This window comes from Camelus ferus, chromosome 4 (assembly GCF_009834535.1).
Source record: "Camelus ferus isolate YT-003-E chromosome 4, BCGSAC_Cfer_1.0, whole genome shotgun sequence".
Classification (NCBI taxonomy): domain Eukaryota; kingdom Metazoa; phylum Chordata; class Mammalia; order Artiodactyla; family Camelidae; genus Camelus; species Camelus ferus.
The window spans coordinates 65,030,890-65,045,472 of NC_045699.1; the positions used below are offsets into that span (position 1 = coordinate 65,030,890).

Genomic DNA, 14,583 nt, shown 5'->3' on the forward strand with positions numbered 1-14,583 from the left:
GTGAGAGGCCTGGTGACTATTTGGAGAGAAAGTATGAAGAAGGAGAGTGCTCAGCCGTGATCCGTGTGTCCCACTTTGGTCTTTTCAGGCAGCGGTGCCATTCATAGGGACTGGGAATGGCAGAAGGGCAGTGGAGTAGCTCAAAGGTATGTGTGTACAGATAATATGGGGTTCGGGGTTTGAGACATCGATAGTATATCTTGGTAACCTTCAACTGGCCAACTGGTCCTCAAGTGAAACTTTGGGCCTGAAGGTCACAGGGAGGCAGGCCAATGTTGGAATCACAGCTGGACGTCACCAATATTACCTCAATAGCAGAAGCAAAAACCCTTAAACAAGATGACCAGAGGGTATGTTGAGAAGAAAAGCAAGCCAGGACTAGAAACCTGGACAATGCTCAAGGTAGGGCCATGAAAAGGAGTCTGAAAAAGCCTTTGCTGGAACAGTGTGGAAGGCAGAAGAGGCAGGAAAGAGTTGTAGATGCTGACAGACCAAATGGTCCTTAGATTAGTGTTCCCAATGGTACAATTGGCACAAAAGGTCTATTAGCGAGTGTTCACTTTCAATTATTCACACAGGAGCTTTGAGTACACCCCCAAACTTGACAAACAAAGGTAGAACACAGAAGAAATCTCTTCAATCTGATCTAAATACACCATCCAAGATCGTCCATAAACTGTATACTGTATGTGCTCAGGGCTGGGTGATGACAAGGAGGAACTGTTAACAGAATGTAGGAGCCACATGGCCGTCCTGTCAAATTAGAAATTTGAGCAGATTTCTGTGGTCTATTTTGATCAAGATTTTCAATGTCAAACAAACAGGTTTTTCGATAACCAACTTGTTTCATTTTCGTAAGCACAATAGCACAGTGTGCAACAGCGAAGAAGCAGGTGGTCCTCGTCGACGTGAAATGAAGGGAACAGAAGAAGAGAAGTAGCACTTCCTTTAAGACATGCAAAGCATCATCACAGACGGACATGGCTTTAGCTTTTCCCTCTGAGAGCTTCTCTCTCATGCAGAACAGGCAAACCCCCTACCTCCTGCCCCATTTTGCTCTAGTACAAATTTCAGCTCTCTCCTGAGGAGGGAAAAGCTCAGGGTTCATGTCTGCAAGCCAGTGGCACTTACAAAAGCACAGAAAAGTCCTTTAAAAGAATTTCTGTCTAACTGGTACAGCCATGCAGAAAGCAATCTGGCCTTAGATTCATAGCTTTGACTAAGCCTTTCTACTTTAGGGGTTCCATGCTAAGGAACTAAGTCAAAATGCAAATAAGCCTTATGCATAAATATGGTCACTGAAATGCTACTTACAATTGAGAAAAATTATAAGCAACCTAAGTGTCCAACAATAATTAGAAAATGGCTAAGTTCTGGAATATACAAACAGTGGAAGGACAGGCAGCAAATTAAAAATGATTACTAAGAGGAGACAAAGACATGTAGAAATCCCCATCCCATAATATTAAATGAAATACATAAAATTATATATTGTATCAGTTGAGTACATTTAAACAAAATACACATTCATAGAATAACGAGGAGGATGAAGCAGAATAAAATGCTAACAGTGCTTGAACCTGGAATAACAGTATTGTGGATAATGTTAATTTTCCACTTCATACTTCTATCTGCTTTCTATGCCACATTTTCTACAATGAAAAAATGCAATATTGATGGAGTGATTTAGAATAAACCTCATTTTGAAAAGTGAATCATTTCCCTTCCCTCGTTCAAACCCTTGAAGAACCCTTTCCTCCTGCCTCTCTGAACCTCACTCCCTCACCCATGAAAATTGACAATCTCCAAACAAAGTGGAAAAACACTGGAAACAGAAGCCCAGCGAAAAGGGTCTGAGCTGAACGCTCAGCTCTGTGCATGAGGTGTTGCTCTGACACGTTCCCACGTGTAGAGCTATGACTCCAGAGAATGCATCTGTCCCACTGCCACGTAGCACAACAAACCCACAAAGAGGGAGATCTGGGGAGGAGAGGAGCCAACTTACCTCCATTAAACTTAAATGGATTCCTATGAGGTAGGGCATGGGAGCACTGTGAAGAGAAACAGAGACACACAGCTGCTTTAATGTCTGTTGCTTCTGACAGAAAATTACAGATGGTTCACTATTTGGAGAAAAACTGTTTTAATAAACGTATGCACAGTTACATTTCCTTTCACAACAAAAATCCTAATATGACATTTTCTTCCCAAGTCTAGAGACTTAGGAAGAATTTCAAAATTGTGGGCAGCCCTAGAAGGAGCACGGATGGTGGGAGGAGCACCAACCTTGGCCTGAGTCCCTAAATAGCCATGCGGCTGCGCAGCCTCAGTTGCCTCATCTGTAAAATGGCATCGTGGAAGCTAACTGGCAGCTTGCTATCAGAATGAGAAAATATACGATGAGTACAGTTCCTGGTACAAATGGGAACCATTATTGCGGTGATTGCAACTGAAAAAGCAGTTAACGGTCTTGGATGGAGGGCAAAACGTGTTTCAAAGAAGAATGATTTTTTATTTGTTGTTTCCTCCTGCAATCAAGAGATGTGATCTAACTGTCCGTTTTGATAGGACAAAGTACATCACAGCCAGCAAGCATCCCCTCTCCAGCTGCATACGTGCCATCTGATGATACTGCATTTCAAAAAGCCCCTTCCAACTGCTTCATTCCCAGAGCGATGGGTTCCCTAAGTTAGTGACTGAGCAGAAAATGAGAACCCAGCTTTAAAGGGTTACAAGGGCTTTAAAGCATGAGCATTATGGATTGATTTCCTTTGGTTTCAGGGTACACATATACACATTATCATGATGCTACTTACCAACGATAAATGTGCTAGACATTATCAAGGAATCTCAAATTCTTCCTTCCTAATCACACAACAGGTGTTATCCCCATTTTACAGAGGAGAGAATAGGCCTAGAGAGCTTAAATTACTTTTCTAATGCCACAGAACAAGAAGCAATCCTAGGATTTGACTCCAAACCTTCCTCCTCCATGCCACACTGACTTTGTATTGCCAGACCTCAAATCCCCAGACCCACCTCCCATGCAGTGTTTTTCCTGGGGCTGTGGAGGGAGGTCAAGGAGTAGAGAGAAAGGGAGAGACTGACAACTTTCCCATGTGTCTCTCCAGCACGGGACATACCCTGTGAAAAGTGCAAAGGGTAAGTTATGAGCCTAGAGGAAAGATACCTGGCTCAGACCGAGGTGTGGTCACTTTTCCTCTAGAGCAGCTGGTGGCATGGAAGTGGACCTACAAGGGTGGCTTTCTTGGGGACAGGATAGGGAAACGAGGAGTGGTAAGAGATAAGAAAGGAGAGGTTTTGCTACCCACTGAATACAAAGGAGACTAGGCTTTATCCTGAAAGCAACGGATAGGCGACGAAGGCTTTTTAAACATCAGATGTGCATTTTAAAATTGCTCAAACATTTAAAAATAAGAAAGAGCACAATTCCCTCATTACCATTCAACAAATAAAATTCTTCAAGCAAAAATCCTTCCCCAGAATATAAAATGTTCCCCTTCCTACAGATCTCAGCAGTAATATATCTTGGGACCCTGTAAAACAGACTTGAATATTAGCAGCACTGTTTGGGAACTATTCTTCTAGAAGACTTTTGTATTTGATAATAGCCAAAGAAAGAATTAGGCACACAACTGCAGTGAAAGTGGAGTTGTCTTTTCTTTCTTCTTCTTCCTCTTCTCCTCTCATTTTTTAAAAAAGGTAATGCTGTGCACATTCAGCTTCTCCTCGCTTCTAGGGGCAAGGAAATGCCCTACGATATTTTTTCTCCTTAAACTGTAAACCATTAGTTTAGCTGCCAGCGACACAAATGCTCAAACTTCCCAGTGTGCCTGGCTCTGCTGTCCAAGCTTTTTCTAGTGTACACTGAAATGAATGTGTTTCTAATTAAGTAGCTACAGGAACACGACAGCTTCAATGTCAAAAATACAAAGTCTGAACCCTGGCAGGAAGTCTTAAGACTGCAAATGTCTCATCTAGTGGAACCTTGCCTAATGTAATGAAAGGAAGCAGGAAGAGAGCAGAATTCCAGAAAAATGGCCACTTATTAATGTGTCCAGAAGCACCGCCAAACACATAGATGGGAGGAAAACTCAAATCTGTAATACCTAACCAAATCTTATAAAATTTCCCAGTCCCTACCAGCACTGTCATGCAAGTGACAAATGACCCTGAGTTTTAATTATAATTTCAGAACTGAAATTCCAACTAATGAATTAGTGTATAGAAAAAAAGACATTCAAACAATTGTGAGAAGAAGGTAGAAATAAATACCTATAGCAAGAGCCTCTATAATTTAACTACAGGCTCTTATCTGAAAAAAAAGAATTCATTTTCTAGAGTTTTAAATATGTAGGTTTTAATGCCATGCTCTTTTGTCCTGCAATAAAAATCAATGAAAGAGAGGAAAAAGGAGTCTTAGAAGAGACGGCAGATGTAGGAAAGGACAAAGTGAGACTCACTCTTCAGGTAATATTAGGCAATTTTTTTTAAGCCCAATAATTTTCCAAAGGGTAATTATGGCCTATCATAGAAATGGAGTTCTTAGCCAACTTAGGGCTGCAACAGCTCTGTATTTAGAAAATATATAAAACACATTTATTCTGAAATCACAGCAGTTCCATGTTTTGTATGAAAGCAAATTTGGACAAATACCTTTTACATTGTCATCATTTGCTTACAAAGCCTCAAATACTTCCCCGAATCTGTGGCATTTTTGCTCTGTAAACATACTGATTACAAATTTCAAGTGGGGAGAGGAAGAGGGGAAAAAAAGAAACCCAGAGTCTCCTTAACATCTTACTGTAGCAAATATATAACTAGGTAATTTTACCTGCGTTCTGAAAACAATTTTTTTAAACATACCTCAATAGTTATTGCAGCTACTGACTCATTTTCTTTGGAAATCTCTTCTGTGTAGCTTTTGTTGTAAAGAGAAATTTGGGCGGGGGGAAACACTCACCCATGATCATGTCATCTTATTACAACAACTACTTTTATTTTTGCATTATTCTCATCTGGTACTGGCTTACATCAACAAACATTTAAAAATATCTTCGAAATTATAGAGTGCATATATTTTATTGTTTTCTCATTGGTTACATTAACATTTCCCAATTATACTATAATTTTTATGATTACTTTAAGTCTGTGTAATATTCTACCAAGTATGGATGTCCCATAATTTACTGGACCCTATTTCTAGAGTTAGACATTAAGTCATTTCCAATTTTTCACTCTAAGTAACATCATAAGGAAAATGAACAACTTCAGGTGCATGAATTCCCAAACATGGAGTTACCAAGTCAAGGGGCAGGACTGTTTTTTAAATCTTTTGTTATACTTTGGCAAAGTGTCTTTTAAAAGGGTAGTAGCTGCCCCAGTGGAAATCTTTCACGATTGTTGCAAGGATTTGAGAAAACCCATGAAGTGCCCAGCACAGGAGCAGTGCCTGGTAGGCTCAGCAAATTATCCTGCCCAAATGGGTTCTCTTCACAGCCCTGGCATGGCAGGTACCACTGGGCCCATTCTCTTGGTGCCCAAAGAATGGTTTCTTGTTCCTGTCCTGGTTCTGAAAGTTACCTGGCCAAGTGCTGGGGAGGACAATCGAGACTCCGTGATGAGCGTGAGGTACTTGACGTGCATCAGTTCTGCACATGGGTCTGACTCCAAGCACACTCTCTTATCACTCTTCTACTTACTGAGTTCAGTAGGGCTGTTTATCACTTTCTTTGGAGGGCAACCTTTAAACTTGATTTTATGTACCATCAAAAATGCAAAAACCATCAAGTAAACTATGATTCATTACTTCTTTACCCCACAGAATGACAAATTTTAAAAACCACTCATCACTCTTGGACATACCTTAAAATGAAAGTACAGCCAAAAAAACAAAAAACAAACAAACAAAAAAAACTGGTTAAGCTATCCCTAAAAAACTTCACATTCAGAGCCTGACTTATCTGAATCATTTTCTGAATCAGAGTCATCAATGTCCATGTTTTTCCAAGGGCATCTCAATATCAAAACATAAAACTTCATCCAGATGCTATCTTCCTTTATTACATCCCAGAGAGAACTTGTTTATTTTTTATCAAGAAAACATCAGTGTAATTATCTGTTTCTCCAATAGCAAATGAACACCATGCTTCTCTGCTCTGGTGCCTTTCAGCATCCACTCTGACTTTACATTTCAATGCTGAATCTGACTGCGATTTGGAAGACATTTTAAATGGCAATTAGACACAACATGTGCAGAACCAACAATGCACATAATTAAATTAAAGTGGTGATAATATTAACAGCTACAACCAAGTTCATGCATAGGCGGGCCGTGACAACTGTGTCACAGCTGCCCTGTGGCTGACGGTGACTGTGGGATGCCACTGTACATCTCTGAGTAGTGGAATAGGGCCTGTCTGCCTCAGGCCTTTGCTTTCTGGGAATTATGGTACTATCTGATTTCATCAGTTATGTCCTAGAAGAGTAAAAGCTATTCTTTCTTCCTTCTCCCTTGCAAAGGAAAGGGGTTCTACTGCTGGTGTCAAGGCAGTGACAATATAATGACCTTCACCTGAAAGGTATGTTTACTTAGAATCCTCTAAAGAGGAAAAGGAACTAGTATCAACTGAGCTACCATAACTCAGTGCTTTCATGCATTACTTACACATAATTCTCAAGGGAACTCTGCAAGGTATTGCTACTATCCTCATGTTTGAACTGGGAAACAAGCTCAGAAAGTAACTTGACCAAGGTCACAGAGCTAGTAAATAGTGAAGCAGTCAGGGAAGCTGGTCTGAAAGCCCAAGCTGTCCCATAGCACAGTACTTAAGCCAAAAGGGAAGGAGAGCTGGTAAACCAAGGGGGCTATTCACTCAATCCTCTCATCAACTTCAGGCCTGCGAAGCAGAGCACTTCTCTAACAGCTAAGTCCTACAGCAAGAGCTCGTTCCCAGCAATGAACAGGCATGACCACGGAGACTGCAGACTTATTAATGGTCCTAGAGTCCCCTTTCATTATTACTGTACTTTCTCAATTTGTTAATTCTTTTCCCCCAGATAACTAGAGCCCTCTTAATTATGTTCCCCTGAGGTGAGTGACTACTAATTGGAAGAGGCAGGTGAAATAAAAGAACACCGGCTGCTCAAATACACGGAATGCAGCTTCCCAAGACAAAGAGGGAAGAGAGGGGAAGGGCGGGGAGATGTGGAGAGAGGTAGGAGGCCCCCACCCCCAGGTGAGCACCACCCCTTTGACCTCAGTAAGGAAACAGCTTAGAACTGCCCAGGGGGTTGGAAGGTCCACTCTTTTTCCTTCCCCATATAAATGCACAGTAAGCAATTTACACATCACAGCCCCCATCTCCCCTCTCAGAGGCACTCCACCTTCTCAGCCAACTACCTGATCCACAAAGGGGATCCCACAAGGCTTGCCTCAGTTCATTGTTTTTAAAGGAAAGGAAAACTTTGAAAGAAGTCTTATTCATTTGAGCTTTTCTTTCTTTCTTTTGTTTGAAGAGAAGCAAAAGTGTAAATACAGTTTGTCTTACAGTTTAAAATTCTGCTCTGAAATAACGAGGCCTGGTGTTGTTTGAGAGTTAAAGGACAAAAGACTGGGAAAAAGGACACGAAAAAAGACCACACAACACATCCCGTTGGAGAACACAAACCGTCCTAGTTCTTGTTTTACTGAGAGTGACCAGATAGATGGGCTGCAGGCTAATATCATGACCAGGGTTGCACAGGGAGCCAAGAAGGGCAAACACTGGTGACTGTACAGTGCCACAGCCACACTAGGCATTATCTCATTGGCTCCTCAGGACAACAGTACATGGTGGGTACTATTATTACCAAGCATTCTACAGATGAAGGCACAAAGGCTGGGAAGCTAAACAACTCGCTGAGGTCACACAGCTAGTAAAGGGCAGAACTGAGACTAAATCCCCAGTCTGAGATAAAGCGACTCTGTTTCCCAGGAGCCCGGCATTTGCCGAGCTTGTGGTAGAAAAGTGGAAGGAGGTTCACGGGTCTTCTCTAGCCTGTTCCCTTAGGGCCCGCCAGCAGCTGTGCCAAGTCCCAAGCCCCTCCACATTCCGCTCGAGACCCTGTCTAGCCCCCTCACCACAGGGACCCAGACTGGCCTCTGAGCTGAGTCACACGTGTCCCTGTGGGCATCAGTCCCTCCTCCTTCGAGTCCTCCTGCTGCTGCCGCCCGGCAAGCCCCACTTCTAGATCACCCCAGTGGAGGCGAACACCTCCCCATTTGGAGGCTTTGGTCTTGGTTGCCCATTTGGCATACAGCACGTGCTAATTCATATGGTTGTTCTAGGCTGTCAGTCACTGGAGAACAGAACTCTGTTCCCCACTCCCCAGAGTCTAGGGTGGAGCTGTCGGCAGAGCCAGAGGAACAAAGAAGCGGAGCTGCTTGTGCTGAGCGCTCACCAGATGCCAAGGGCTGTGCGAGAGGCTCTGGTTACCTTATCTCATTTAATCCTCCAATAATCCAATTTATACCGTCTCTTTTTATAGATTAAAAAAAGGGATTCTTGGAAACTTGCCCATGGTCACAGTTAACAGTGACTCCAGCCCAAATCCTTCTACTTCAAAGCCTCATACTACTCTTGCTTTATATTAACTTCTCTTAACCATTATGTTACACTTAAGAAAAAAATGGTTATTTGATAATTATAGCTGAAAAATAAAATAGCAAGTGGACACTTCGTAGCCAAAATAAAACTACATTTGCCTAACTAGCTTAAATGAATAGATATCCTTTCTTGTTCTTAATAGAATTTAAGGCAGTTTATAGGAATATGTTCAATACAGCAACAAAAGCAGGGGGGAAAATAGGGGCAAAGGATAAAAACCAAGCCAAGGTGAGGTTAGTACTTCAACTACGTGCTGAGGTTTTGCTGGGATGGCCACACATTTGGCTCTGAATGCCAACTCAAAGAGGGACACAGGATTGTTACATGATTCATCGTGTCCATAGAGAAAAATAACTCAGAAGTTTGAATTTTAAAAAGACAACCAGGGAAGGGAAAGAGAGAAGGCTAACATCTTCTGGTGCACTTATTATGTGCTCAGTGTTTCCCATATGCTGGTCAGTCAGTCAGCAAACATTACTGTGTGTCAGGCACCACGTTGGGCTGGGGATGGAGGAGAGAAAAACCAGTTCTGATCCCTGCCTATTTGGAGCCTACAGTTCGTAGCAGACAGTAAACAAGCGTATCACTGTATGTGTGTAAGTGCTGTGAGGACACGTACAGGGAGCCATGGGGCGGACGTAAGATGACCTCACTGCATCCTGGCAGCAATCTTGAAAGGTCGATCTCCATAATTCACAGTGGAACCTACGGCTCCAAGAGGTTAAGTGACTCGACAAAGGTCACAGCTGGTGAGAGGCAGAAAATATGGCTTGAAAAGTAGAAGGGGTGCGAATGTCATGAGTTAATCAAGGTTTTCTTAGGGGAAAAGGTATTTGACTTCTTGCCTGGTTTCCAACAGGCCCTCCCTGATTTATGAGCAATAGCAGAGATGAGGGTCCACGCGAGGACAGGAGCAATTCTAGACTGAGAGAGGCGGCAGAGACAGCAACGTTTCCATCTGCAGTTTCGGCAGCTAGAACACAGAGCTCACGATGGTGGAGCAGCTGGGCTCGTGGTCTTGGCTACTGGAGACGGTCTGCTAATGCAAGACATGTGTATATCTGAGCTGATGGTGAAGCAGGGAGAGGGAAGACAATGCCCTCCCAAGTGTGTCCCTGTGGCTTTCTAGGGTAACCCTGGGGGCTGGGAAAAATGCCCTCTAGAGCTCCAAGCCCCTGAACCCAACCAAAACAAACACAGGAGTTACAAAGATAATGCCTGGACGAAAACCCAGAAAGGTCAACATCAAAGCCTGGAGTAGTCCGCCCGTTTGTGCCTCCTCAGTCCACCAGAAGGAGACAGACTTGGAAAACATCAGGAAGGGCTCCATGGCTAAGACCACTGCTGCAGGAGAAGTTAATCACAGAGGAAAGGTCAGGAGACAGGGGTCTCTACTGCACCAGAGAGTTCAATGAGAACCGCAGCAGTCAGACCCAGGCTACAGAAGGAAGTCTCAGGTTTGAGCCACCAGCAGCCCATGAGACCCTTGTAGAAATGCAGGAAAGAATGAGGTACAGAAGAAATGAGAAGAGAAAAAGAGAAAGATATTTATGGATAAATAAACCAAGATAAAGTCACCCCCCCCAAAAGAGTGTAGAAGTTGAAAATGCAAGTGGTAATGAGAGGCAAAAAAAAAATCTTTTTGTTTATCCAGGACTAAGATAAGACACATGTCAAGATGCATAGTGTCCAACTACCTTCCTAGCCTAGCCTCTCAGTCTTCCAAATATTTACAGGGAACACAAACCCACATTTGTTGAGAGATGACTCTGAGCCTAGCACTGCCCCCGTGCTTCATGTATTCTCCTTGTGAGAGAGGCAGGGACACGTATCCCCAAATTCCTGCCATGAGGTAACTTCCTCCACAGCTGAAGCTTCTGTGACGATAACACTATATGGTCTGTGGCTCCTACTCTATTGATGCCCAGGAACATATGTTGAATGTTTTTACTGTGGAGACTACACTATGCCTTAGAAGTTCTAGAGTTTTCTAAATGTTGGAGTCAAGACAGGCTCCAGACCAGGGAGGAGTGAGGGATTACATATAAGATGTGTCACAAGAAACAGAAAACCAGGCCAAGGCTTGGCCGTATAAGCTCAGGTCAGAGCCAGCTATGTCCCATGGAGGCCACTGAGAAATTGGGGCAAGGGAGCAGGCTGTTGCCCCTTACCACATCAAGCAGCAGGGCAGGTGCTGGGAAGATGGGACTGACTGGCAGGGAGGTCCAGACACTCAGGTTTAGATGCAGTAGCAGAGAAGATGGAGGACCACGAGGCGATGGCCTACAGTAGGAGACTCCCCAGTGGGTGAGTGGGAGAGCCAGCAATCACCACCCCCATCTGCAAAAGGGTCCTCCCCATGGTAAAGGGACACTTCGTCTTCTCTGACCCTGTACATCTCAGCACCCTCCCGGGAATGTCAATGCTGAGGCTGGGTGAGAGCTGTCACACGCTGCACTCCTAGCATCTGTGCCATCAGGGGCACCTTGGAGGGTCCAGGTTAAGGGTCTGACACCAGCCCTCTCTGTAGACCACTCTTGTAGAACATTCGCTATTTGCTATATATACTTTTGAAAGGTTAAAAAATATTGTTTTTCTTTAATAATAAGGATGAATTACCTTACTAACAGAATAAGGATGTATTAAAAATTGAACAGATCTGGAATTAGACAGTGGTGATGGCTGCACAACCTTATGAATATACTAAAAATCAATGAATTATATACTTTTAAAAGGGTGAATTTTATGGTATATAAATTACATTTTCAATTTTTAAAAATTAAATGGAGAACTTGAAAAGGCAGTTTTACTACAGAACCTATAATACAGATAGAGATTCCTACAGAGTCTACAGCATAGATAGTGCCAAGAGCCATCTCTTCTCTCATTTTTCTACCAAAAAGACAGTGGACTCAGAAATTGTCCAAAGCTTCCTCCAAAGGCACTTGGTATTTCAGTTTCTGGTGCTGCTGAAGGAAATGCAGGTGTGCTTCAGCATAGGGCTCAGTGACTGTCACCACCTACCAGCTTCTTTCTAGGAGCTTCCTTGATGCCCAGCTCTTTATGGAGAACAGTATTTTTGGCTATATCTTGTGGATGAGGAACGAGGGCTTGGAGAGGCTATGTGACTCACCCAAAGACATATTCAGCAGGACAAGAGCCTGGACTTGGACCCAGAGCTTTGACTTCTAAGCCTGAATTCTTTTCTACTAGTCAGCCTCTCTATTCAAACCTCAAGTTCAGCCAAATCTTACTAAGGGATTTACCCAGGAAATCTATAATTTCACTTTGTTCAATCAATACTCATTGTGCACCTTCTAATCATCAGGCCTAGCACAGATCCAACTTCCCTTCTTCTGTCTGAAACTGAAATCCTGGACCTAATCCTCTCCTACCTTTCCAGGTGAGTTCCTGCCGTAGTGGACCTATCATGGTCCTTTGATACTTCTTAGCTTAAAACAAAAACAAAAACAAAAACAAAAACAAAAACAAAAACAAAAACAAAAACAAAAACAAAAACAAAACCCTCCCAATTCTTGCCTGGACACCTGAGTTCTTTTAGTAGTAGAACTGTTAGCAGTTTCTCAGACCAGAACAATCCATAGCTCCTACCTTCCTATGCCCAATGCCAGGGACACAGGCACTCACAAATACTTGCTGCAAAATGGAAATGACACACAGCTTTTGCTTACGTGTTAGAATTCAATCTTGAACAAAACCTGCACAACCCAGAGTTGGATACATATATATATGAGGATTTTAGTCACACCTCGTTACCTAATCCAGTTCCATCCCACCTGGGTATTGCAAACTTGAACTGGATTGTTCAGTTACTTATGTATGTACATATACACACATTAATATAGATTGACTATAAATACATGTATATAGTCATATTAACAAAAACAGTACCTACTATTTATGGAACACCTGCTTTTTATCAGTAGTAATTACTATTCACATTCAACAGAAGAGAAGATAGGCTCAGAGGTGTTCAGTGACCTTAAAACCAATGAATGCCAGAACCAAAGCCAAGTTTTTCTGTTTCCACTACACCACACTTTGTTGCTTTCTGTCACTGCCACAAAGAATATCAACAATCCCACTTATTTTAGCATCAATTTATTTCTCATGCAAAGTTTTATGGCATTATGAAGACAAGGATTAGAATGGACCCAGCTCTGATCATCCAGATGTCACTTCATAGCTGTGTCCAGACTGACTCCCCATCACCCACATGGACTATGCACCCTGTGAAGAGGCATATTAAGACTGCTAAAAATCCTAGGTGGAATACGTGATACAGCATGTGAGGGTTGATTCAGAACCCCACTTGGCGCACAGATAAAGAGCCTAGAACCAGTATGTCTCACAGAGAACCTGAGCATGCCCACTCTGAGTAGAAAAGTGGCTTCCAGAGGTACCTAGAAATGTCAGGAAATATGATATATTTTACAAAGTCAGATACAAAATCCAAACCTTAACTGTACACATCTGATTTAACTTTTCAGTTCAGCCATGCCCTTGGAGAACGTCAGGAGTTACCTCCTAAGTTGGCTCTTGGCCTCACTGCCCTTTGGAGGAAAATATGAACTTGTCCTCATCTGTTTTGGAAATATTTTATCACATATTTGGAAATATGTTAACAAGTGTCCAGAATAACCCAAATATACAATTCAATTTGGGAACTGGTTTGTGGTCCCTATTTAGGACTATTTCTGAAGGAGTAAGGGAGAAGGAGGAAATTTACATGGGAAATACCATATGGCTTCTACTGGGACGTTTTATTAGCAACATTTAATTAGCACACTGCTTGGTACATAGTCAGTGCTCTATAAATATTTGTTGAATGAATGAATAATAATGAATGACAACAGAAGTTTACAATTATTAGCAAGTCATCAAAAAGCCTAAGAGAAGAATTTTTTTTCATAAAATCTTGGTGATGGGTACCACTTATTCTCTAATACCTTGAAGGATATTAATAAGGAAAGCTTTACTATGAGACGGCCTTGGACTTCAAGTGCAGACTCTACCATTTCTTAGTCGTTTCATCGTAGGTAAGTCACCAAATCCCTCTGAGCTTCAATTTCCTAACCTATACAATGCAGCTAATATTTACCTTACAGCTTGATTTTAAAGATTGGCAATAATGTGTACAAAGAGCTTGATACACACACTGTACTCTATCAGTGGTGATTATTATTATGAAAGGGATGTTGATTTCATTAGGAAGTTAATTCTTTTGTCCCAGAATGGGAAGGCCCTTCCAACACTGGCCAAGGTCAGGGCTGCCATCAGCTAAGGTAGGGAACATTCTCATTTTCACTTTCAAAGTCAAGAGAATGGCACAGATCTAAAGTAGAAAGGAACCAGCAGCACATGTTTTTAAATATTCATAAGGGCTGGAAATGTCTTACTCCTTTCGTTTTCTCTGCCATCTGCTTTTGTTTCTTTTCTTTTCATTCTTATGCCACAGCTGCAAATGAAAACAACCATACAATAACCCAAGTTAAATAAAAAAAAAAATCAAAATAAAAACAATCTGATGGGTAAAAAGAGAAAATGAATTATAAAGATTTTCCCCTGAGCTCACACGGCAGCAGAAGCAAGAATGTTTGATGTGAGTTAAACGTTCTGGAAACCAAAATCCATGTACCATGTTTATAACAACCATTGTTAAGAGCAACCACCGTTTACTAAACTGTTTGCCATTTGATGACCAGTATCTCTAATTCCTAAAAGCCATTCTTCAAAGTAGGTAAATTAAACCCATTTTACAGAAAAATAAATGGCAGATCAGAGAGATAAAATAGATTTAATAAACTAATAAGAGATAAAACAGATTTGAACTTGGGTCTGTCTGAATCCAAAGCCCAGATACCACCCCTTCCAAAAATGGGAAGGGACATGA

At 42.0% G+C, this 14,583-nt stretch overlaps 1 protein-coding gene across 4 annotated transcripts in view; it reads right to left on the bottom strand.

Moving 5' to 3' along the window:
- DENND1A (DENN domain containing 1A) overlaps nucleotides 1-14,583 on the bottom strand; it is a 470,303-nt gene that overhangs the window by 191,543 nt on the left and 264,177 nt on the right. For all 4 annotated transcript variants that reach the window (XM_032478394.1, XM_032478392.1, XM_032478393.1 and 1 more), the window contains exon 11: nucleotides 2,006-2,051. In XM_032478394.1, coding sequence (XP_032334285.1) covers nucleotides 2,006-2,051 — 46 coding nt within the window. The remainder of the gene's footprint in view (nucleotides 1-2,005; nucleotides 2,052-14,583) is intronic.